Source organism: Dromaius novaehollandiae, chromosome 1 (assembly GCF_036370855.1).
Source record: "Dromaius novaehollandiae isolate bDroNov1 chromosome 1, bDroNov1.hap1, whole genome shotgun sequence".
Classification (NCBI taxonomy): domain Eukaryota; kingdom Metazoa; phylum Chordata; class Aves; order Casuariiformes; family Dromaiidae; genus Dromaius; species Dromaius novaehollandiae.
This window is the reverse complement of record NC_088098.1, coordinates 153,012,435-153,037,282: the sequence shown is the minus strand read 5'-3', so window position 1 is coordinate 153,037,282 and position 24,848 is coordinate 153,012,435. Positions and strand designations below refer to the sequence as shown.

Sequence of the window (24,848 nt, the reverse complement as noted above, 5' to 3'; positions counted from 1 at the left end):
AGGCCATTGCCAAAGAGCTATTTGCTGCTAATACAGGGGGGTGAAAACATTCCTCCCCCCCCACCAAAAAAAAGACATTCCCCACTCTTAAGGGCAGGATATCTTGTCTCTAGAACCTTATCTGCACATGAACTGAATAGCCTTGAAGTGGGTTAACCATCTTAATGTGGAAATGCTTGTTTCTGGAAAGCAGAACCTGTCTGCAGAGGCACGTTCGTGCTAGTATGATGGAAACCCTAAGGGTGTGTGCGGTATAAATGAACCAGCAAGAATAAAGCCTTACCTCTCTCTGTGATTCAGCGGAACCCTTCCAGTCTGAGTGCTTTGGCACTGTGTCATTATTTAAAAGGGCATTATTACTGCTTGTTTGCTTGCTCTCCAGATATACTGTGTATTCTGTGGATTAAAAAAAAGAAGTATTTTGGCATAGGAGAAAACAAAGAGACAACAACTTTAAAGCATAGATATTAAACACAGAAATCCTTCTGGTGGCAATGACACCAAGCAGTAGGAGGCTAGTATTCAGCTGAACTAGTCTTCCAGTACAGCAGGTTCTGGCTAACAAGGTTCCATTGTAGTCATTTGAAAGTAAACATATTTAAGCAGTTAGGATGTTTTCATTCTGTTTTGTTCTGGTTTGGCTGCTGTCCTTGTGCTTATTGCTGTCTGAGTACACTTAGGGGAATGACCCTTTCTATTACATGTACTGTAACGCAATTATTTTTTCATCAGATCATTCTTCTGTGGGTTGCTTTTTGCTGAGTATGGCATTGAAAGCATTTGCCGGTCTCAGGAGAGGCAATACTTCACTTGTGTTGGGGAGAAGAAGACAAAAATCCTCAAAGGCAGGAAAGGCTGAGCTAGATGGAAAACGTGTTAGCATTAACATAAGCAAGATGAAAATTTAAGGCACAGAAACTGTACTTGCAAAATATGTCTGTGTGAATTCCAGCATTAAGGTAACTTTGGAAGCTACATAGGAATTAACTGCCATTAGCCTGGGAATGACAGTGAAAGAGGTTTAAACCTAACAATACAACATGCTGTTCGAGATGCATCAAAAGCATGCATTAACATAGGGGTATAGTTACACAGTACATCTGAGGATTACTAGTGGCTTGCCACTTCCAAAAAGTACAGTCTACCCATTCTCTACCAGTCCCAATCTAATCCCTCTCTCTGCTTGCAGCCGCATAGCTTTATCCCTTCTTTTGAATCAGCTCTCACTCTCAACCTACATGGTGAACCAATTCTACCGTGGCAGAATCTGCTTACCTTTTTTTGTCAGGGTTACTTTTGGGTCAGCACAGCAATTTCAATTGGTTCCTCTTTGCACGAGATGAGCACCAGACCCAGTACTGGAAGAGGTCAGGGGCTTTCACCTGGTGTGAGGGATGAGGGAGGCTGGTAGAAGACTGGTGCCTCCTCATTCAGTGGCAGCAAGCCCAAAGATTATCAGAGCTCTATCATATTTCTGCACCTGGAAGCTAAGATACATTAATTGTGCTCTGTAGTTATGTAACTCAAAGGAGTGTCTGCTCCCTGGCTGTAAGAGAACTCGATTGCTCTAGGGGCTTCACAATGCTGCCTCATCTTTTTCTCCAAGTAGAGCTTCTTGAGATAGAGACAAGAACAGTTGGTTTGGGGGCACAGAGTTTACACCCCTCACAGTGTGGTGTGTAGGTCTCGAGTAGTCAGCAGGTATGTTCTAAAAAATGTAGGCCTGTGGCTCTTCCCCTAACGCCTGTCTGAGGGAATCCATCTGGATAGAGAATTATTCATAGTTAGTTGTTGTTTTTTCCTCCTTCCTAATTCCTATGAATTTACTGTCTCTCATCATTTGAACAAACCAGTGTAAAATATGCAAGGTTTGTCCGTTCTGTGAAAGCTCAAGAAGATAGAGAAATAATACAAAGAAGCTTGAAAATCTCATTAAAATGCAGCCACGTGAGTGTGTCACTTCTGGCTCAATACACTTTTTCTGCAGAAGTGTCACTCTTTTTTTCAGTTGATGCAGGTATGCAGCCTATTCCTTAAAACACAGCAATACCTATTGCAGTTACTGCCACTTGTGCTGCTGTACCAACTGAACAGGTACTGCTGCTAAACTATGCTATAACTGAAACTGGGGTATTCACATGGGAAGTGACTTTCTGGAGTCTAAACAAGGCTTGTAAAGAGAACAGCTTAAAACTTCAAATTTATTATTTTTGAGAAGTCTAGGTTCTGTAGAAAAGATTAATTTTGGACTTTCAGAAGAGTAAAGGGGATTTAGCTATATATCTTTCATTAAAAAGTATGAGAAAACCCCCATGTTCACCTTGGAAATTTTGAATATAAACTATTTAATTGTAGGTGACTAGAGTTCTTCTTGAGCAGTACTAGCTCCAGCTCTGATCCCTTTCAAATATAAATTTAATTAGTAAAGAATGAATGAAAAGAAATACAGAAAAACTGCTACACATACAACATTGCTCAAAATTGAATGCTTTCCACAGTGATTTCTTTTAAAAATAAGAAATCAAGTACGTAAATTCAAAGCTGCCTTTATGTGTTACAACAATTTAGAGACCATGGAAGGATAAGGAGCTCTAATTGAAGATTATTGTTATTATTCATATTCTGGTAAAGCAGCCATAAAGGAGCCCACTGTGCTAGGGTTGCTCCAGATAACTTAAAGGGAACTTTTAAAATACATTTACTTAGTTCTTTTACTGTTCTCTTAAACCTTTGCCCACTTCCAGTTTCATTATTTGTCAAAACCACAAAAATTTGAGTTGAATTAACCACTTCCTCCTTACCAGTTTTTCACTGCTTTCTCTCTGACCATTGTTTCTTTTAAATCTTGTATTAGTAGAGGCTAACTTGATGGATTCTGACCTCTGGGTTCTCTTCTTTGACAATCTAAGATCAGGAGATTTTGAGCTTGATACAACACTTGGAGTAAAAACTGTGAAGGTATCAGATTTTTGCTTAATTGTGTTTTCTTTTTGTCTAGCAGTGTTCTTTTTTCTTTATTCTTTCCCATTGATAAGTCCTGTACAGTCTGTAAAGAGTGCTGCAGCTGACCATTGTTCTACGCTGGAAGTATCCACAGGCAAAGTATTGCAAAGTAGTGTATTCATCTGCCCATGGAAGTTCCCCAGTGTGAAACTCAAACTTCTACAAATAAAAGATATATTTAATTTGTATAGAGTGGCTAACAGATAACACCATAAAATGATGCGTAGAACCAAATCCTTAGAATTCCTAGGAGAAAAGGAAAAATGAATAGATTTGACCTGAGATCAAATGAGAATGTTTGCAGGATTAGAAACAAAAAATTACTTTTGTTTAGCCAGTAATATAGAATCTATTGCCCTGTCCCTCAAAAGAAAAGACTCCATATCCTCACGTGTGAGCTCCACCTGACATGTTCTTGAGAAAACAAGTAAGAACCAAGCTCCTTTGTGGCTTTCAGTGCCTAAATACTTCCCATTGTCTAAGTTGAAAGGTGCTTTCATAAAATCCCTGTTGAGCTACTGTCAACCCTGAGGTGGACATAACTCCCCAAACACCAAAGCCCTCTGTCAGACCAGCATTCATCTCAAATGCAGTGGCAGCTTCCTTTTCAGCTGGGTTAGCAGGCTGAAGAGCCTTACCCCGCACAGTCAGTAGATACTGTGTAAGAGGATGCAGGTGCCCACAGTCAAGAGTAGGAAGGGGACCGGGCATGGGGAATCTGTGTCTCACCTGTAGAGGCCTAGGTAGACCTGCATAGGTGTAATGTGAGATGACAATCTCAGTGTCAACCAGGAGGTTTGCATGAAACCACCTCAGTCCTCCTGGTGCTACTTTGCTAGTCAGGAGCTTTGCTGATGGCCAGGGTCCCAACACACAGAGCCTTCTGTGATAGTATTGTAGCATTTCCAAATGTAAGATACTTTTTGTCCTGACTAGCAGTTCTTAAGCTTTGAGTCATAGAGTATTTTGTGGCAGTTCATGAAGAGGCGGCTGGTATTAACACAGAGGTAGAGTGCTTATAATATGCATATATATACATAATATATATATAATAAGTCTTTTGAAGCTATGTCTGGCTCAATGTGCAATTATCAGAACATAATGAAAGAAGCAAAAGTTGCATGGAGTACCTTTCTGAAGTTATTCTTTAATCTGTGGACTAGCAATTGGTTGGCTATGCCATAATTTGCTGTGATATAGTTTGTGGTGTAAAAAAGATGGAGAATCTCTCTCTAGTGAGCAATTACCTTAAAAATTGATGTTGAGTTAAAATTAATTATTCTCAGAAAGTCCCTGTTCTCTCTTTTGACTATAAAAAAAATTAAAAAGAGTAACTGGTATAAGCATTTAACTTCTTGATGACTGTACTAGTCTTGTAGATCCTGCTCAATCAAGATTCTAATACTGTTGCTAATAAAATATGAGTTGGTAAATGCATGCCAGCACAAATGCATTCCTGCACTTGACACAAAGAAAGCGTGGCTAAGGTTAATCATAAGGAAGTTTTAGTTAATCATAGCTCCAGAGTGAACTAGAGGCAATGTACATAAATTAGAATAATATGGGGCAATTTTCAGCCCCCAAACCCTAGAATTTTATTATTATCTTCCTGTAAGACTGCAATTTGTAATTTGCACTGTAATTCCATCAGCCGTCTTTTCTGCTACTGTGCACAATCAGACATGGCATCACTGTGTCATTAAAGAAAATTATTCAAACAGCAGAACTAATAAATGCCTTCTGCTAGATGCAGAATTTAGCCAGCAAACACAAATAGATCTTTTACATCAATTCTGGCTAGAAATAACTGTGACATTTAATGTCACCCACTGATTCATGAATTGCCACATTGTCACTGTAAGCCACAGAGTGGAGTAAAAAAAAGGGACAACTGTAGCAAGGCAAAATTATCATTCACAGGAGTGAAGAAACTGTGACTATTTAAAGATGTTTTGCAAAAGCTCTAAAATTAGCAAATATTTCAATCCTACATGAATCCCATATTTAAGTTTGTAGGATTGAATATGAAATGAGAATTTGGCTGGACAAATTTTTTTTTTTTTTTTTTTTTTTTTTAGGTACAGTACAAGTTTGTATTTCCTTCTTATTCACACCCTTCCTGTGCTAACTTGAGCAGCTCACAGAGCTTTTGTGTGCCTCATCTTTCCTCAGGCTTGTAATATTTTACAGTAATATTTACCATTCTCATAAGTGGATTGGAGGCAAGTTAATAGTGTGTGTAGAGAATTTGGAGATGCTCTGGATGGATAGGATACCACCACTGTTAAGATGAAACATAGGAACCTGTATAACAAGAACAGCCATTTTTTCTCACATTCCCCAAATCAAAAAGTAGATCATTGTGAGCAGCAGGGCTAGTGAGATTCTTAACTGGTGTACAGTTAAGATTATAATACAAAAATAGACTGAATTTCAGTAGTATAAAGTAAGTAAAACAAAAATCAAAACATCCAGCACTTCAACCCTCACCTTGACACTGTATCTAAGTTCTTCCCTAGGGAGAGGGAAACAAAATTAGATGTGTGTGACAGATAGTAATTACATTGCTTTGCTTAATGCACCATGGAAGATGCTCAGATGTGGCCAGCACTACTGATTTATAAGAACATGCAGGAAAGAAATGAGGAAAAACATGAGAAATTATCTTCAGATTGGGCCAAAAGCTTCTTTCTGTGTTGCAGCAATTGCAGTGGCAATGTTAGTGACAGGACATAGATGCCCATTCCTTCTCTCCTGCACTGCTGCTCCTTCTCAGTGTTTCTTCCTTCTCCCTGCCAGCTTGTGAGAGGGTTATTGAGATGATCTTGCAGCAAGTATGGGATCTTGGTGTAACTGAACATATCAGGAAGGTGTAAAGTGATGAGTTGACCTCAGTGTCCTTGTTCCTGTTCATACAGGCAACCAACAGGTCCACCAGACGGTACACTGTCTGGTGTAAAATCCTCTATGCTTCCTGAGACCTCTGAACTGGCCTGAAATACAGGTGTTCCCCCATGCCTCTTTCTCAAAGTTGACAGTATCCTTTTCTTCACCTTAGCTCAGAAGCATTATGTCCCATTCTATTTACTTCAGTACTTTTAATTCCAGTCTTAGTTCTAGGCTGGAGCTGAGGTGCAGTAACAATGGGAAAACTTTGGAAAAAATGGAAAAAATTTAAAAATAGGTAAATCTATCCAAAGGTAAGTAAAACTGACAGGCAACCCAAACAATTATGGTGAGCTGCCATAAAATCTCCATCAGATATAAAGATATAAAATATTAATGATAGTAATAAAATTAATGTGGAACACGCAGGGTGTGTCTTTTAAAAGGTAATTGTAAAAGGGAAAGCCAGGGATTATGCCCTTTTTCATAATTCATGGTTTGTCTCTTTGTATCTATATTTTGTACTTTGGCAACAGGAGGAACAGTATCTCCTTTCTTTTCTTTCACAGAAGAAACAGGATGTCAAATTTTTAACAGAGATCTTTCTTTCACAGTTGTTTTTTAAACATTACTGTAGGAAGACCCAAAGTAGAAGGTTTACCGTAGCACTATCATTGGGATTGCTAACTTTCAAACTTAGGATTTAAATGCAAGTTGTCAGCTAAGGCCTTGTAGTGAGCCTTGCAGTCGTAGGCTGAAAATGTACTGGAGGTTGATTTTAACATATATTGATAGACCAAGTTGGACCTAGGTTCCTTTCCAGGAATATTAAATCAGTTTAGCCTGAATTCAATTGTTTTGTTTCAAGTAGGTTTTAAGAATGTTACTTTGAAGATTTTAGGTAACAATACCCCTTAATGCTGTTTGAAATTTCATGAAGTCCAAATGTTTTAAAAGGTGGATACTTTTGGGCCAGCTTCTAATTGACCTTTTCCCAGCTCTACCTGTGAAGTGACCAGTAGAGAAGGAGTTATTTTAAATGAGTAGACTGGCTGGCTCCCAGGAGAGTCATAGTGAGGCATTGGGGGAAAAGTAGAAAAACATCTAGCCAAAAGTGGTATGCCTTTTTTTTTGTGTGTGTATACATATTTTAAAATCTATTTTGCATATTCAATCACTATCTAACCATTACTGTTTGCACAGGCTGCACAAATTCTAGGCACAATGGGGCAGGAACTACATATTTTCTTGTATTTGGCCAACATCTGATCCTATGGGATACCAACTGTGATTTGGTCATACCAGCCTATAACCAGTAGCAGCAGCAATGTTATCAACAATAACATTCAAAAATAACAAAATTCTTGACAGCCAAATACATTTCCTCCACTGCCAGTCAATCAAACTCTGCTTCCTCAGTTTTACTTCCTCCTTGTTTCACTTAACCTGTAGTACTCAAGAGGAGAGTAGATGAAACATTCCCAAGGCCATGAAGGACCATAAAAAGTCATGCTAACAACAGCTTTTCTGCAGTCTGTGGTGAAAATTCCTTTCTGAAAAGGTCCCTGGGGAAAAGTCAGATTCCCCTGTCCAGAGTTCTCCCATCATGAATGTCAGCCAGTAAGGTGATATACTTAAAAAAAAAAAAAAAAAAAAAAAAAAGTAACAGCAATACTCTCGGAGCGGATAATTTCTAGCAATGGTGGAGAGCAAATTCGACAGCAAGAGCAAGGCAAGGCAACTATTCAGGTAACCCTCCATTATCAAGCCACTGAAGTAATGGATTTTTTCTACAGAGGTTAATGGGATTTATACCAGACACAGGAAAAGGACCTCTAAGGAACACTACGGTGGAACGCAGAACACCAAAATCATTCAGTGATTAAAAAAGGACGTCTTGCCCTGTACTGCTTCATCACTGTGTGTGTTGGCATGTTTGAAATGGGTAACTTTTCTTTTCCCCCTTCTCTGTGCCTCACAAACCTAGTTTGAAGGGCATGTAGGGAAGTGAACTTCCAAAATGATTAGTCATCTTAAAAGTCACCATCTTCTATTTTTAATAGGACTTGAACCAAAGTTTTCCAAAATTTGGAGTAATCTACACAGGTATCAGAAGAGACTCAGTTGCAAACGAGGATACGGTGGGCATTCAGGTTGATTAGAACTCCCATTTAGGACCCAAGTTAAAAGATTAGTTTTAAGATGGCTAATGGAACAAGTAATGGAAATACTGTGAGCTATGGTTAGTGTTTCTTATACAAAATAGTCTATTACTTACAGTTTTGCCTTTACAGTACAAAATACTGAAATCACTGAGGTGAAAGTGATTATTCCCCACCAATTTTAATTTACCCCCTAATTTTAACCATTTTCTAGTCTGTGTTATAATCAGAATGCTATATATGGAGAACTTTCTCATCAAAATTTTTGTGCTTTCTACCCTTGAAGTTTAAAGTAGAAGACAAAGCTTATGTTTAGCTTTTCCATTTAATTTTTAATGAAGAGATCTCTTTATTTGAAGAGTCCCCAATTTCTGAACTTTATAGCTTTATCATTTAATATTTGTGCAATTCAAACTACCAAAAAAACTGCAGAAAACTAGGAGGTAGTCAAGAAAGGAGAGAGCAGTGGGTGCAGAAAGGATGAATGAAGATGCACAGCAATTCGCCAAAGTGATGCTCTTTACCAAAGCAGCATCAGTAAGATGTTTTCATAACAGGTCTTCACTACCTAGTGGAAAACTAGTTGCTTTGTTTTCAGGCAGGGAGTTCAAATCCAGAAGGAGTCACATTTTAATTAAGAATTCTGGTAGTGTTTATCTGCTCTGAGAGGTTAAATCTTAAATTTGTGAAAGTGTAAAAAACAATCACTACTATGCCATACAACTCATCTATCAGAGAGAGAAAAAGCACAGCCCCTGGGTGCAGCAGAAGCCTCAGTTTATCTGTACTCCCCAGCTCACAAACACTACTTCAGATGAATTAACTCCAGCTCAGGGAAAAGGTTTGGGGTTTTACTTTGTTTAAGCACAAATGTAAACACTGGAGAAAGGCCAATACTATATTTCTTTTGCATATACAAGTTCGAGAAAACCTGAGCATCTTACAGATGTGAGCATTGTGGGGTGATGTTGCTGATGGTACACATCTTCCAGGGCAAACACAAGTTGGCTTGCATTTTCCCAAGGAATTTAAAGAATAATTTTGTTTTAAAATATGGTAACCTCTATACCTTTGTGGCCATAAGCATCTGCATTTGCAGTTGTACTGTTATTTTTTCCTGTTTTTTTTTCCAGTGAAGGCAGATCTCTTCCAAGGATGACCTTGGTTATCCCAGAGACAAAAACTTTGCTAAAAGGAAGTTGAATTTGCTTCAGGAAGATGCAGCAAATTTTAGAAGCTGAGAAAATTCCCAGTTAAAAAAGAGAAGTGTAATACTTCCTATCACCCAGACAGCTGTCAGTGAGCTACTACACAGCTCTTCAGAGATGTACTTGGGATATCCTATTGCAAGCTAGTACCCACCATGCAACTAACTCATTCTGAGCAATTCCAGTGCAATGGAAAACCATCTTCAACAAGTGACTTTAAGAGACATGGCAATTTTGCAGCATCCCCTCTGTAGCAGTTTCCTGTAGCAGCTGTTCAGTGTTAATCCAACTGAATTCTATCAGTGGCTGAAGATGAATAACATACTCTAATTAGCCACATTTGCAACACAAAGCATTTGGTACCACTTAAATATGAAAGCCTCCCAAACACTCTGATCCCATCTATAGTTCGGTTCATGCCATTTATTTGTATGTGAAAGTGTAATACCTGTATAAATGATACAAGCCAATGAAAGGAAGTACTAGCTCTGCTTCCATCCCCTTCAAGGGAAGTTATTCTATCCATCAGCTTCAAAAGGCTTGAGATTTACTGATGCTACAGCCTAAACTGTGTAGCCAAAGGCAGCAGGCAGTGGCAGCTATGACACTTGCAGTCTATTCCAGCCAGCCTCATCAATGAAGGAAGGGGAAGCTTCAATAGGCAGAAGACATGCAAGAATGGTAGCTAACGGTCATGTTGTAGGAGGGAGTTGAAGCAGCAGGAGCCAGTTGGATCCCTTTAATTATGCTCTCCTAAATTAACACTTACAGAGCTAGTTGCATAACATATACCTTTGATAAGATAGTATGCGACAGGTAGCAAGGGAAAGAAAGACCAAACATAAATTTTATTTGTCCAGGGGCTACAAACAGAGGAGTCTTCTGGGACTTTAAGGCTTTAATATTGCATATAAAGTTAAGTGTACAGAAGACATCTTTTTAACCTGCATAGTTTGTTTTTCTGCATTCAAAGTAATAACGGGGACAGCACTTCCTTCTATGAACTGTCTCACGTGTTTTTTTTATGCCCTAACAAGTATTGTAGACATCCTTTATCTTTTTTCAAAAAAAAGTTTCAAAAAGAGGTATCTCTTATTTGTGCCCCATCTACCACCAGTTTCTCAGGTACTCTAGAGAACTTCAAAGTGAAACAGCTAGTAGAGCTCAACAGCCAGCTAGCAAAAGTGAAAGACCTCTAGCTTCAGGGGAAAAAACGCTGAGGAAATTCCCACTCCTTCAACTAAAGTTAGGGGTAGCTCTAGATACAACCCAAACAGCTGAATTATTCTGGTGGTTAGATACAGGTAAAATTAAGTTTCCAAAGTCTCTCTTCAATGGACAAGGATTGGTAGGTATGCCTATTATATAGGTTGTCTGCTTTAGACTGGCAACAATAAGCTTCTATGATTTATTTGCATTAATTTGTGCAGACACATGCACAAACAGATCTGTTGTCTAGTACTGTTCCTGCCTGTTGACATTCCTACCATGGGCTGGCAAAATGCCTGTTAGTGATACAGTGCATGTTAAAATAGATTGATATAACTTGTTTGTTTCTCTTCATGCTTCCAAGTAATTTAGGGGAGGAAAGTGTAGAGCTTTCGATACAAAATGGCAGATACCTTAAACTAACTACAATACCTCACTTAATTTCAGTAATCTAGTTGAAAGAACACAGAATGCATTTCCACCTGCTTTTAAGGTAACTTTTCTACATGGCACTAGAAGCTTAAAGCCTTGTAAATCTTCAAAATACTGTTTCTTCAGCTTTTATCACACAAGATGAAACATTTCTATATATAAACAGTAACACAGCTGCATTAAAACCAAATAAACAAAACCTGGTAGCTTTGCTCAGTGCTTCCAACAATGTGCATATTAGTACCAATTTTGGCTAAACCAAAAAATCACGTAAGATAAATTATAACAAAATTAGAAAATCAAAATGGTATGTTCTGTTTTTTTCCAAAAGCTGTTCACAATTTAACCCAAATTGAACAGCCGGTTCCTCTTCCAAGCCCTAATATTAATATAAAGCCTCCTTCCTCCTTCCCTCTACCTCAGTTGAAGACACAAAAAAAATGCCATGATGTGTTTTTTGTTTTGCATCTCCAACAAAAAAGCAAAATGCATGGCTCAACTTCCTTTTTTTCTGGAAGAAGTCTTCAAAGTGTAATCTTCTAACATCTTCAGGTTCAGGTGTATTCCATATAGCTTTGTACACTCAAGGCACATTAAACCAGGACTGTAGTCCCAGTACCCTCCTTTCTAGTCAATGGGAAAATAATGAAACCGAATGCAGTTCTGAGGGGTTTATTTCCCAACAAGAAGCCTAAAGTGGGACCAATCCAATGTACAGACTCTACTGCAACAGCTGTAGCTACACTCAACACAGAAGAACTGTTTATACTTCTGCAAACATTACTGGCTATACTAAGAAATGTTGGTAAGAATGCCAATTAAAATATTTAACATGAGACACTAATTTACATTAGAGTTTTCAGCAAGTCATAGCTTTCAATCATTACTCTCTAGAAGGGATTTATGTTTGGATACAGTTTTCTGAAATGCTAGCCAAGTAGCTCGCGTGACCAACAGGGCTCACGTAGACTGCTGTCATACTGATTTAAGGTCTTCCCCACTCCCATAACCTCAGCTGCTTGCCCCAGTGCCCCACTCTTCTCCAAGCCTCCAAGAATACTTTCCTCTCTCTCCTCCTCTCAAGTCCTCAAACTACTGATTTGGGGCTGTTTGGTTTGGAGCTGCGTGCATCCTGATCGGCTAGGAGATCAAGCAGCACAGCAACAGCCAAGCCTTTTTTTCAGTGTAAGAATGATTTTGGATGTCTCTCAGAGGAGTTACTGGCAGCACGAGGTTCTATAGTTTTAGCCTATATTTTGGTAAGGCAGCAAATTAAAAAAAACGTTCAGATATACCAAATCCCAGTTTCACATGGAAATGAAGTGAATCTTCCCTTTAGAGAAGCTACTGGCTATAGTTATAACACATTACAAAAAAGCCTTAATCCTAAACCTTTTTAATGAGGTATTGACTTTTACATAGCAACCAAAACCAGCATTAGTCTTTCCAAAGTCAGAGTTTTCTAGCTGCATAGAAACAAGGTCAGGGCAGTATTTTGAGTTTAGAAACTCCACTCTCCCAAGCCCTTATTTAGACTTAGTTCACCATTAGAAATCAGCTCTGTCTTGATTTACTTTAATTATTATTTGAGAGTGTGTAACTGCCAAAGAAAAATGTTACTGTCCTAAGAACAGCTCAACTGTATTTTTTCCAGTCTCTTACTCTTCTAATGTTACACAGTATCAGCCATCTTCATGATAAAACAAAACAAAACAAAACATTCTTTTGCAGGCCAGTATGCTGCAAGTGGCCGCTAAGTATGTGCTGTACAAAAGCAGATTCAAGCAAGGACAATTCATGGGCACTTTTTATTTCAGTAAAACTAAAGTTTACAGATTCTTAACTTAACCGTTCAGAAAGACACCCATAAAAAGTTGTATTAATAAAAACTGTCAGGCTTCCAGGCCTCTAATATTTCAGGCATAAGATACAATAAAAGATATCAAATGTTTACATTACAGTCTTGCTGCATTACACACTATCAAAGAAAGTGAATAAACACATCCAGTAACTTCAAGTGTACTATTAAAAAGACACTAGTAAGTGCTCCAGGGTTTCTTTCATTCTTTCTTTTTTTTAAACCAAACAACTTTATTTCAAATTCTCATCTTTCTAGGCAATGTATCCAAAATATCTGACTCAACAGTACCTTCAGACTGTAAATATTCTGCAACAGGGCATCAAGCTTTTCCTGTCCCCAAACAAAACTTAAGTTTTAGCTCATGTTATAAAAAAGCAACTGCATGGAATGTGACGAGTCAAAATGTGAAATCAAAGTGCTTTAGTACCATAGCGCAAAGGGACATTAATGGTTACCTAGCTATTTGTCAATATTTTGCAAATAACAGTAGAATTTTTTATGATTTGGACTTGGTGTCCACTGCACCCTGCCTTGCAAAGACCTTTGAACAGTCACGGTAAAGTCTCATTACTTCATAGTTAAAGATGAGACGGTATTCTAATGGAGCAAGAATTTCACTTTGATAGTTCAAATAACGAATTATAGTGATGCACCTTTTTAGCAGTTTTCAAATTCTATTAGTAATTACCAAAGTCTTACTGTATTATGCATGACAAAACTGTGTTCCAGTTAGTCTTTTAAATTCTAAAGTGTGCTATATTCCAACATCCCAAAGCATCAAACTGTCAAATTATTTCCCCAAGCCCCAACACCTATATAAGACTTAGTATTTTTGTGCAATTCTTTGCTATTTGCATGTGAAGAGATCAACACATGACAGTTAATATGAAAAAGCTATAAACTCTCAAAGCAGAAAGTTACTTTAACAGGGTCTGGAAGTAGGTAGTTACATGGAATATGTGCTCAACTGAGAAGTGCCACGCTGAAGAGGGCTCAAGCTGCAAATGCCTTTATAGAACCTTCAAAAGCTATTTATTTTCTGCAGTGAAGAGAGTTTAAGACATCCAATTCTCTTCTCCGTCACAGAAGAATTAGCTCTGCAGTACAGTGTATATGATTTTTCCCCTTTCACACACCCAGGTGTAGTACCAGTTTACAGCTTGAACAGGAAGGGCTGGGGGAGATTTCTGGTCCTGCCCCACAGACATAAAGACAAAGTGCTTTGCAAGACTGACTGTATCCATCACATTTGTAGCAACCGATCCAAAATAAAGGCACATGAAATTTATATTATAGCTTATAAACTAAAGCTGAACCCCTGCGTAATTTCTAATCTTTTGCACAAAAGCAATGACCAGCACTCATGCAGAAACTCAGGGTTTTTTTTCCTTGTACTTTTCTCCATGCATGCCTGTACGAATACTGTCACTTCTTAGAATTTGATACAAAGTGCAGAAATTAGAAATTTACCTGCATGGGAAATCTCAAACCAGTGAATCATCAACACTCCCTTCCTCTGTCACTAAAAGAAATGCAAGTCAATGGCAACAGCTACTGACAGCTGTTACTTTGAAACTGCACAACTCCTAGAAGCAGTTTTCCTGTGAAACGTTCTAGAGCTTGTGGCATAAATGTAATCAGTGTCTCAGATTTTGGTTTTTACCTATCGAAGTCCATCTACCTTTGGTTAGTTACCTGATAGACACGCACACACACTCGGAGGAAGCGCAACTCCAAACATGTTTTGACAAATGTTGCATTGAAATTGGCGGTACTTTGACATCTAAGCACGGATGAGCTTCTATCTTGAGCAGCATTCGGGATACAGGGTCAGCTCAATACCTCCTTCTTAAGGAGAGGTGAGTTTGGATACCAATCTGCCTCCTAGGTTTCACTGGAATTGCTACCTTTAAAGCAGAGAAGCAAGATTCAAGTGTTCTGAAAGCTTTAAGTGGACAGATAGGCTCATCAATCAGATTAAGACTTACGAGGCTGTTAAACAGCAGTTCAAAGCCCTGGTGATTACTTCTCTAGAAATATCTGTTTAAAAGAACTCAAACACCACTGCCATCACTAACTGGAACGTACCTTATACTGCTTTTACTCAGTAAGCTAAACAAAGAGGGATCGACTTTCAGAGTTCTAGTTATGTACCTTGTGCCTCCCGCTCCTCCTGTCTTTTTGTTTTTTCTGCACAAAGTAAGCTAAAGGAATTGCAACACAAGTCACTAATGAACACAGACCTGTACTATTGCATTACAGGACCTTACTAGAGATTCATGAAGGTTTCATGCAATGGCTTCTGTGCTTTTCTCTAAAACAGAATGACTTTCACGTGTAACACATACAATGCAATCTTCTGGTTTTAAATGCAGTGAGTTATACAAACAACATTAACAAGAACTGACCAGACTTCAGTAACTCAAACTGTGTAGGTCTGGCACTTGAGAATTCACAGTGATTAAAATAAAATTGCTTTGCCTATGACAAAACAAAAGATACCAAATATATAAAAAGACTCTTTGCTTACATTATCTTGTATTAGTATTCCAACAGCGATAAGCAAGTTCAGTAGTACCTCAGACAGCAGAGACTTCCGCATGTTTAATTCTATTCATTGTCTGCAGTGCATTTTTTTTAATATATGTGATGTCAAATTAGGCAATTTTCAATGCATAAAGTCAACACAGGTCCAAGTCTTTGCTGGACTGGAACTAGGATTCCTACAGGAAACCATTTATCTACAGTCTCCTTTTAGGTACCCAACTCCACAGTGTGCCAGGTGGTATTGCTGTTAGAAAGAGACTTAAAGTATACTTGCACACTACTGAGGTGTTCTCAAATAGCCAGCTGTACCAGCTGTGATAACAGCAGAGCATTTGCATTTTTCTTTCCTCCACTCAACTCACTAACCCTAGATTTACTAACACAGGTTTCTGACACAGATGTCTGCCGTTAGAGAGAAAGCAGCACAGCTTTTAAACAACTCGGCATTTCTCAATGCACCCACCGCTCCTTGCTTCAGTACCAAGGGCATAATTGAAGCAGCTGCTTTCTTGGCAGCTGTGAGCTACCACAGCCCTGCGGGGCTGTTGAACCCACTGACACCCCAGAGTTACGGCAAGATATTAAGGACCCATCTCCTGAGAGCACACGAGTCTAGAGGAGCACCCACTCATACCCGCCCCACCTCCCGCCCTACACCCTAGGGCGCTTTGGCCCCTAAGCCCACCTCCAAGACCTCCTGCTCCCCCTGCCTTATCCAAAGACGTTGGACTTCGGCCTGAGCTTGAACGACGCTTTCAGGGACTTCTCCTCCTGCTCTTCCTCCTCAGCGTCACCGCGGAAGGAGGGCGTGTTGTGGATGATCTGAGTCCTGAAGCGGATCTTGTTAAGCCGAGGCTTCATCCGCCCGCTGCTGGAGGCTTTCCTGGTCATCTCCTTGCCCTTGCCCGGCAGTGCTGCCCCTTCGGTGCCCTCGGCCTCCTCCCCCGTGCCGTGGTGGTGATGGTGGTGGGAGAGCCGGTAGCTCATGAGGTTGGAGGGCAACACCTTGGAGAGCCTCCAGCGCCCGCTCCCGTTGCCAGCAGCCCCTTCCTCCTCTTCCTCATCCTCCTCGTCCAGGGCCCCCACGAGGCTCCGCATGTCCCCCGGGGTGCCCTGGCGCAGGTACTGGGCGGCCTTGCGCCCGCTGTAGTCACGGATGTCTACGTCAGCGTCGTAGGCGCCCACCAGGAGCTTCACCACCTCGGTGCGGCCGTGCATGGCGGCGAGGTGCAGTGCGGTGTACCCGCCGCTGGTGCGGGCGTTGATGTCCACGGGCAGCTGGTGCCGCTGGGCAAAGTTGACCAACATGGCCAGCAGCTCCTGCCGCCCGTGCTTGGCGGCCCAGTGCAGCACCGTGAAGCCGGTGACAAAGTCCCGCTTGCAGAGCAGCGCCGGCTCGCAGCTCAGCAGCCCCTCCAGGCTCTCCCACCGCCCGTCCGAGGCCGACAGCATCCAGGCGTGTTCCAGCGGGTCCAGCGCCACCGCGCCCGCCCCCTCCTCCTCGGCCGACGACGAGGCCACCGAGGCGCTGTCCGACTCGCCGCCGCGGGCCCCCCGCGGCCCTCCGGGGGCGCCGCCGCGCTTCAGCTGCGGCGACCCGCCCCGCGCCAGCTCCCGCACAACCCTGCGGCCGCCCCGCGGCGTCGCCGCCGCCGCCGGCTCCTCCTCGGCCGCCGGCTGCGCCGCCGCTACCGCCGCCTCCTCGCCGCCGCGCCCGGGCGCCGGCCCTCGCCGCGAGCCCCTTCGCCGCCCGCCGCCCGCCGCCGGGCCCGGCCGGGGCGGCTGCGGCCGGCTGCCGCCATCGCTGCCCGGCGGCGGCGGCTGCGGCGGCGGCTCCTCAGCGGCCGCCGGCGGGGAGGGCGGCGGGCTCGGCCGCTCCGCGCTGCCCCCCGCCGCCGCCTCCTGCGCGGGGGTCACGGCGCCGGCGGGCTCGTCGGGGCAGTAGCGGCGGCGAAGCTGCACGTACTTGGCGCCGGTGCTGGGCTCCTGGCGCACGGTGGCCACGGCGTTGACGAGCTCCTTGAAGCGGCGACGGGCGGCGGCGCGGCGGCCGGGCTCCGGGGGGCTGAGCCAGCCCCGGAAATGCTCCACCAGCTCCGCGTTGGGCGCCCGCCCGCCCCGCGCCGCCAGAAACTGCACCACCGACTCCTGGCGCAGCTCCGCCGGCTCCGCCATCACCGCCCCATCGCGCCGCCGTCGCTCAGGGCGCGGCGGAGCCGCTGCCGCTGCCGCTGCCGCCGTCCGCCGCGCGGGCTCCTCCCCGCCGCCTCCTCACGGCGGCGGCGGCATGCCCCGTCCCCGCCGCGCTGGGTCAATCACAGCCGCGGCAGCGGCAGGACGCACCCCGCCGCTCCGGCGAGGGCCCGGCGCCCCCGTCCGGCCGGAGGGGAGGCGGCCGCGCGCCGCGCCCCTTCGCGGCGGGGGAACGTTCGGGACAGGCGGCGCCGACCCGGCCGCCCCGCGTGAGGCCGCAGCGGCCGCGCCCGTGCATGACCCGCGCGCCCCTTCCGCTAGCCCCGCCCTCTCCCCGCCCCCTCCACCTCATGGCCACGCCCACGCAGCCTCCTGGCCACCCCTCCACCTCATGGCCACGCCCACTCAGCCTTCTAGCCCCGCCCACTCAGCCTCTGACCCGCCCCGGGAGCCCCGGCCACCGCCGTCGCCGTTCCCGCGCTCTGCGGGGAGCCGCAACGGCCGCGGCGCCCTCCCCTTGGGGGAGCCCCGCTCGGTGTCGCCTCGTCCCGGACTTCCCTGCCCGCTCCCTCCCCGGGCGATGGCCGACTCCCACGTCGCTCGGCAGCCGGTAAGTTGCCTCCGCGGTGCGAAGGCGCTGAGAGGGGGCGAGCGGAGAGCTGTCTTGTCCGTTAACCGCCGCCCCTTCACCGCCCCCTCCCACCCCGAGGGCGCGCGGTAGCCCGGCGCCGCTGCTCGTCTCGAGCCCTTCGCAGGAAGAAATGGGGGAGGGGGAAAAGGGGCGGCTGAGGGTAACGCCACCCGCGCCAGCTTCGAGAAGTTGGGTGCAGCGGGGCAGGTGCAGGCAGGTGCGGGCTTCGGGGCTGAGCACCGTCGCTTTTTCTGGGTTTTCTCCGTGCTGCTCAGCTGCCGCACAACTTTCTGCTCTCAGCTTTCATGCTCTGAAGGCTCGGGACCAATCAGCATCCTCGTTCAAAACGCTCTTTTTTTGAATATAGAAAAACACTGATGAGTTTATGACTTAGCTAAGTTTTGTGCCGTGTTTTGCGCCTTGCCAGTGCAAAGAACGGAAAGGCTCTAGGAATAACCTGGAGTGGGGGAATCTGTTTTGTTCAGGGGAAAAATGTCCACTCTGGCTGTATAGTTAGCTATTTTTGCAATTTCTCGTTAATGGGAAGATGGATAGGCAAAGCACCTGTCTCTGGTGATTCTTGGCTTATTGCTGCCCCTGTGCTGCCCCCTCGATTATGCCAGTACAGCTGTGCGTGGAGGTGCCCATTGAGCTGCTGACATGGGAAACAACAATTACCCTTTTAAAAAAGTTTTTTCTGTCATTGAAGTAATTTTTGTCGGGGTCAGGTCCGCGCTCTGCTTCAGTGTGGCGCTACTTAGGGAGCAGTGTGGGAGCAGGAACAGAAAGATGGGAACAGGGGTCGCTTTTGGTTCTGTTGCTGAAAGAAGTAATTGTTCGGTTATTGTTAGAGCCTTGCTAGGGCTGAACCATGTTCCGGCTAACCTTAGGCAGAAGCATGAAAGGACTTCATTCATGTTCTCGCACTTGCTCAAAACTTCACTGTTGAGCAGAGATTGTTTTCCGTCGGAGCTCCATTTGCCAGGCGCTCTCTTTATGAGTCCTTTGTAGTTGCAATATGATGTAGTGTAATGCATTAACTCTGTATAAGCTTTCTCTCTCCGTACGTGCGCATTGATAACAAGGTGGAGAGTCAATTTATCATAGACTGGCTCTCACAGAAGGCAGGAAAAATATGGAAAGCAAAAATCTAAGAGCTGAAGGGTAAGAAATATCACAAAATATTTTTGCTGATTTATGTTTGCATGAAGAGAGTGGAAGAGATGCAATAAATCAGCAAAAGTGAGCGAGAGTGGAACTGAGGGTCCTCTACACTAACAGATCTGGGAAGGGAGAGAAGCATATAGATGGAGAGCTTTACAGAGGACAGTACTATAAAAATACAGGTATGATGTGGTTCTGTAGTGGAGGTGGCTGGTTTTGTAACAGGTTTACAAGTAATGAAGAGTGACATCAAATAATATTTCCTAGTTTAAGAAATGCTGTATAATTGTTAAAGCCTTTCTTTACTGTATTCTGGGAAGGATTTTCTTTTTAGTTGTTTCAAGAAAGAAATGTCAGATCACTGTCAGAATGCAGTCTGAACTTATTTTATAAATCTGTTTACAATTGGGCCATACAAAGTCTGAGATGCAAGCATTTAGTGCTTCTAATTTTTGAAGATTTGACTTCTGGGAAAGTTCTGGCAGCAATTGCCTCTGTACCCAAGCATACAATGCTCGTTATTGACTGATTAAAAAAGAGAAAAAAATCCTTGCTGTAGTCAAAGAGGCATTCTGATAGCAACTGCCACACTAGCATCAGACACCAGCATTGCTTTCTCATTCAGACAAGGAAGGTCCACACAAAGCGGCTGATGTGGTCTAGAGCATTGGCTCTTGTGGAGCAGTCTAAATTCCTGCTCTCTAGGAAACAGGCTGCCAACGCTACAACACACCCATCTGGGCCCACGCAGCCCACAAAGTACAAATCTTCTGAAAGTGAGAGCAGTTATGCTGTCTGGGCTGATACCTATGCAAGTATTTTTCCATGCCAAGGTCATCTCAGAGGGCAGCACCAGATTTCGGTTTCTTTATTTGTGTTGCTGTTTTCACTTTTCCTGTTTCCTTCCTTGAAATTACACTGGTCAAGAGAGGCCTTTCTCTGTCAACCCCAAAACCTCACACGTTTTCCTTCACTGTAGCAATAGGTGATCAGTCCCATCTGAACTAGCATGATTGAATGGTTTGTTCCGTACTTGACTTCTGTATATTGTTTTTTTTATTCTATAGAATGGACTCATGTATTAATTCCATGTAACTTGTACTGTATTTCCATTCTTACTCTGCATCTTCATGAGCTTTTATTTCTTTGTATTTTTTTTCTACCTCATTCTGCTGTATTTTCTATTCCCTTCTGTGTTATTTTTCCACGGTTTCCTTTGTCTCCTCTACTCTTCCCATTTGTTCTGTGTCTCTCTTTCATACATATATCTATATAAATAGATCTCAATGGAATTCATGCATACACCCATGCATCTACAGTTAACATTTTGACCACCTAAAAATGGAAAATATTTTCCTGTTCACTTCCAGAACTTGTTTAGTTTCCTACTTTGCTCGTGCGTTGATGGTAACATTTTACATTTACTGGATTAAATGTCATCTTGGTTAAGGTAATTGATTGCAGCAGGAGAAATGCAGAATATTGCAATTTGGTATTGGAAGATTAAAATAGATTTTCTGTTTTAACAAGTGTCTATACCTTTTTGTTGTAGTTGAAAAGTCAGTGCTCTGAAAGAGTCCCCTTTGGAGTGCTCGTGGGTATGTTGCATGTTGTCTTCTGTCCCCGTGGCTCACATCCTCCAAACAGCCTGTGCGCAGCCTACGTAGCGTTCTGGGCCTGGCAGGAACCTCACGGACTGGGCATGCGCAGGAACACCTACTTCTTTTTTTTCCCTCCAGCTCCAGAGGGCACATTTCAGGCATCTCTACAAGCAGACTTGCAAACTAATTATTTGCCTGGACTGCAAGTCTAGTTCTGCAGGAGGCTTAAGTGGAGAGACTTGTGTAGTCTGAGGCCTGGCTTTTACTGTGGAATGGCCCAATGTTGTGCAATTTTTGTCTGAAACGTGTGGTAAATTTGAAAGATAATTAAATCTTTGTTTTGTTTTTGAAGGAAAAAAATAATTTTTAAATGTTACTGGTGTCTCGCGCAATGATTTTTCTTTGCATATTGCATTCTTAATGGGCAAGACTGCTTCATATAACCAATGTATTCTTGATTAACTGAACTTGCTAGAAATCCAGATGGAGCTCTATGAAAGCTGTGCTAGAAACCCTTTAAAAAATGGGGAGGGAAGGAATGAGATCTGGTTTGAGCCATCTCAAGCTATCCAAACTTTGTGCTATTCTGATGAGATCATTAATTCTAAAAAAGAAATGAGAAACAGGAGGTATTTACAGACTTAAATCACAATAGCGTTCAGATTACAAGCCTTGAGTTGTTCACTGAATGAAGTTGGATGATCTGCTGTCTTCAGGCATGATTAGCTGCTCCACCCAATCAATACCAATTTGAAAAGACTAGCCAGGATGGTGCCGACTTAATTTCCTTTAGCATATTTCACATTTGTTAGTTTTTGAGTTGTCACCATTTTTCTGAAGGGGTGATATAGTAGTAACTTGTTTTTTTCCAATCAGATGTTGTATTACTTCTTTGAAAGGTAATAAGAATGCAGGCATCATCTAATCATTTTTATGGGTTTAATGTCTCTGCGTATTTGCTAAACTATTAAAAACTAAGCACAGTGAATGCTTTATGAGGTGCTGGCACTGAGGGAGAGATGCAAAGTGTCCTTTGAAAATTCCAGAAGGAAAAATGTAGGCTATTGCTTTTATATGAAGAGTGCTCTAATTTATCTCAAATTTGACAGGTTTACAGATTAGTTCTTTTGTAAGGCACTTGGAGGGATTTGAAGGGAGGCAAGTCTTGGAATCAGAACGATTTGTCTCAATCCTGTAATGTCTGTCAACATGGACAACAAAAGTATAAATGTACAAGAATATATTTTTCAAGTTTGGCTTAGCTAAAGACTTTGTTGTGAGTTGAACTACACGATATTTCTAGAAAGATTTCCGGGCTAAATTAAGAGTTTTTGCTGCAACTCTTTTGCTGAAAATGATTCCTGAGGAATCAGTTGTCTTAGGACAACTATTTGGACAATTTAGTACCAGTTAAAATCCTTAAAAATAGATATTTTTTTAAGTAGAATTAAATAAATTTCTGTATCTTTCTGTTTCGGTCTTTTCTTCAAATTTTACTATTTGTGTAGTGAGGTTTTTTTGGTGCTACTAGAAATCTCATTGTAGGTACTGTGATCAGGTCAACTCTGGCCTTTTTCTTGGAAGACGTTAAATAACATAAGCTTCTTTCGTGTTTGTGAAACTGATTTTCAAGACTCTGAATTATCCTTTTCTGATCATCCTTCAGTTTGGCAGTCTTCTCTCTAAGAGAACACGGGGACAAGACATTGCCATTAAGGCATGTTCTCGTGACTGATATAAATAATAATCTCTTCTGCTTGAAATGCCTGTTCCTACATATCCAGTGGTTATACATGTTTTCTTCCTGACATTCCCATTGCCAGTTTATATTAAGTTGATGAGTGTGTGAGGCTTTTTGGGGAAGGGTGTTAGTTTTTTGTTTTGCTATGTCATTAACTCTTGGCAGAAAGGAGAAAGAGTGATCTGGTGATTAAGGTGCTAGACCACAGGTTGGGTGAGAGAGAGTCATGTTCTTACTCTTTTAGTCTTTCCCTTTATCATCTCAACTAATAGCTTTGTGTCATCTCCGCATGCACAAAGTGAAGATTATATGTCTTTCTCTTCTCCTCTCCCTCCCTCTTCTCTGACAGTGCTGAAGAAAGCTGTGCATACAAATGCAATTGCTATGTTGGAGAAGTATTTCTAAGTATTGAATTCTGTAATGCATTTTTACAACGTGCCACAACCTTTCTGCCTTGTGTCTGAAATGACAGAGTGATTACCATGTACTTTTATAAGTTTACGTTCCCAGAAATATGGTTTTAGTTTTCACTTGTAACTATGTAGTGTCATTAAATTAACCTTCACGTACTGAAGAAAGAGGAAACACACTATTTTAAAATAGCAGCAAATTTGAGATGTCTCAGAATACCTTGACAACTGCATAAATACCTATTGCAGAAACTGACACTGTCTCCTGACTGGAATATGCATCCATAAGCTTCTTTACCATAAATTCAGAAATGCAAACAAATTAAACATCTCAGACTTCTGATGTGAAGTTTTCAGTAGTAATATAGCTAGATGTCTCTTGTGTCATAAATGAAGCCATATTTTCCTAAGCTAGGCACAACGAAGGCAGCTTGTTGTTTTGCAAGTTTATTATTATTCCTTACTGTCTGTTTCACAAAGTAATTTTGTGAAATTTTCAGTGATAAACAGTCAGTATAACTGTGGAAGAGCTAGTTATTTTTTGTTTTCATTTCCAAAAACAGTAAACTTGTAAGAGGAAAATTAATAACAATGTAGCTTCTTTTTGAAAATGAAAGTTGCTGAGTTAATGGCTGTGAAGACTCCAATCTACTCATTTGCCACTGAGCAAGTACAGTAAACGCAGCTGTAATACTAGCTTTCTCAGGACACCTTGCTAAATGGTGTTTAACCCTGTCATAGTCTCCTGTGGATGACATGGTAGTTACTATATCGGCCTCTGGAAATTGCCAGGAAATTGCCAGTAAGGTTGTGGGTTTTGTTGGTTTGTCCACTGAAATTCGACTGAGTCTACTTGGGTTTTCTTCTGGAGGCTGACAAATGATTATGCGGTGATTTTTGAGCGTAGCCCAGTGCAATTTGGATTTAGGCTGGTGATGTGGGAATGAACGGCCTCCCTCTTGCAGTTATGCTGAGCATCTTGTGCTGTCTTTGGGTATGGAGTCTTAATGGTTTGTTTCGGAAGAAGTATCTTATTTTGGTGGCAGTGGGGTAGTTTAAATGTCAGATTGTGTAACTGCAGTTGTTAGACAAGCTGCCCATCTGCAACAGTGTATAGTCTTGTCTCAGATACACCCGTCTATTTAAATAGGATATTGGTAATCTTCAACATTTCCTTGCCCTTTTTAATGGTAGTTTTCATCTAGTAGAATACCTTTTGAAATTCTTTTTTTCACACTTGCTAATGAATGAATAAGTTTTTTATATCACTAAAATATCATATTTTTTCTTCAAATTGCATGCTTTGCTTACATATATTTTTTTCTCAGTATGTTAGTCTAAAATCAGGGTTGTACAATTATGTTAGTCTAAAATGAGAGTTAGTGCAGACTATAGTCCCAAACAAGTCCTGTGCAAGACAAAAAGAGGGTAAGTGTTTTTTGCAAGGGGTGTGTATATCCAGTTATCTACAAAAAGTCTGACACTTGCTAAACATACTTAAACCAATGAAAGTGCCACCTTTTATAGGTATTAAATAAAAATGTTTCTACTGTTGACAAATACATATTTCAAGGAATCAGTAATGGCATGTGGATTGGAAACATAAGGGAAAGAATAGCATGGACATGTGACTGATTATATTTTTGATGTCATCTATTCGTTTAAAAACACAGTGCATTTATATGAAACCAAATATTTCTGTGTAATCATAAGCATTTTTAATGTGCTTATTTCCTTGATGTCTTCATGCTGGATTCCTATTAATATATTTAAAGGTGTATACACCTCTATACATTTCTA

At 42.1% G+C, this 24,848-nt stretch overlaps 2 protein-coding genes across 3 annotated transcripts in view; one reads left to right on the top strand and one right to left on the bottom strand.

Annotated features, from left to right (window-relative positions):
• Positions 1 to 269: 269 nt before the first annotated feature.
• Positions 270 to 17,801, bottom strand: SOWAHC (sosondowah ankyrin repeat domain family member C). The gene is made up of 2 exons (XM_026096996.2): positions 15,994 to 17,801; positions 270 to 396 (listed from the first exon to the last, which is right to left on the bottom strand). Exon 1 carries the CDS (start codon positions 17,481 to 17,483, stop codon positions 16,020 to 16,022), a length of 1,464 nt encoding a protein of 487 aa, XP_025952781.2. The 5' UTR covers positions 17,484 to 17,801; the 3' UTR covers positions 270 to 396; positions 15,994 to 16,019.
• A 117-nt stretch (positions 17,802 to 17,918) lies between these two features.
• Positions 17,919 to 24,848, top strand: part of SEPTIN10 (septin 10) — a 29,217-nt gene continuing 22,287 nt past the window's right edge. For both annotated transcript variants that reach the window (XM_064503547.1, XM_026096943.2), the window contains exon 1: positions 17,919 to 18,111. In XM_064503547.1, coding sequence (XP_064359617.1) covers positions 18,082 to 18,111 — 30 coding nt within the window. In that variant the 5' untranslated portion in view covers positions 17,919 to 18,081. The remainder of the gene's footprint in view (positions 18,112 to 24,848) is intronic.

Coding starts and splice junctions, on each gene's coding strand:
- SOWAHC (XM_026096996.2), bottom strand. CDS start 17,483: ATGGCGGAGCCGGCGGAGCTGCGCCAGGAGTCGGTGGTGCAGTTTCTG.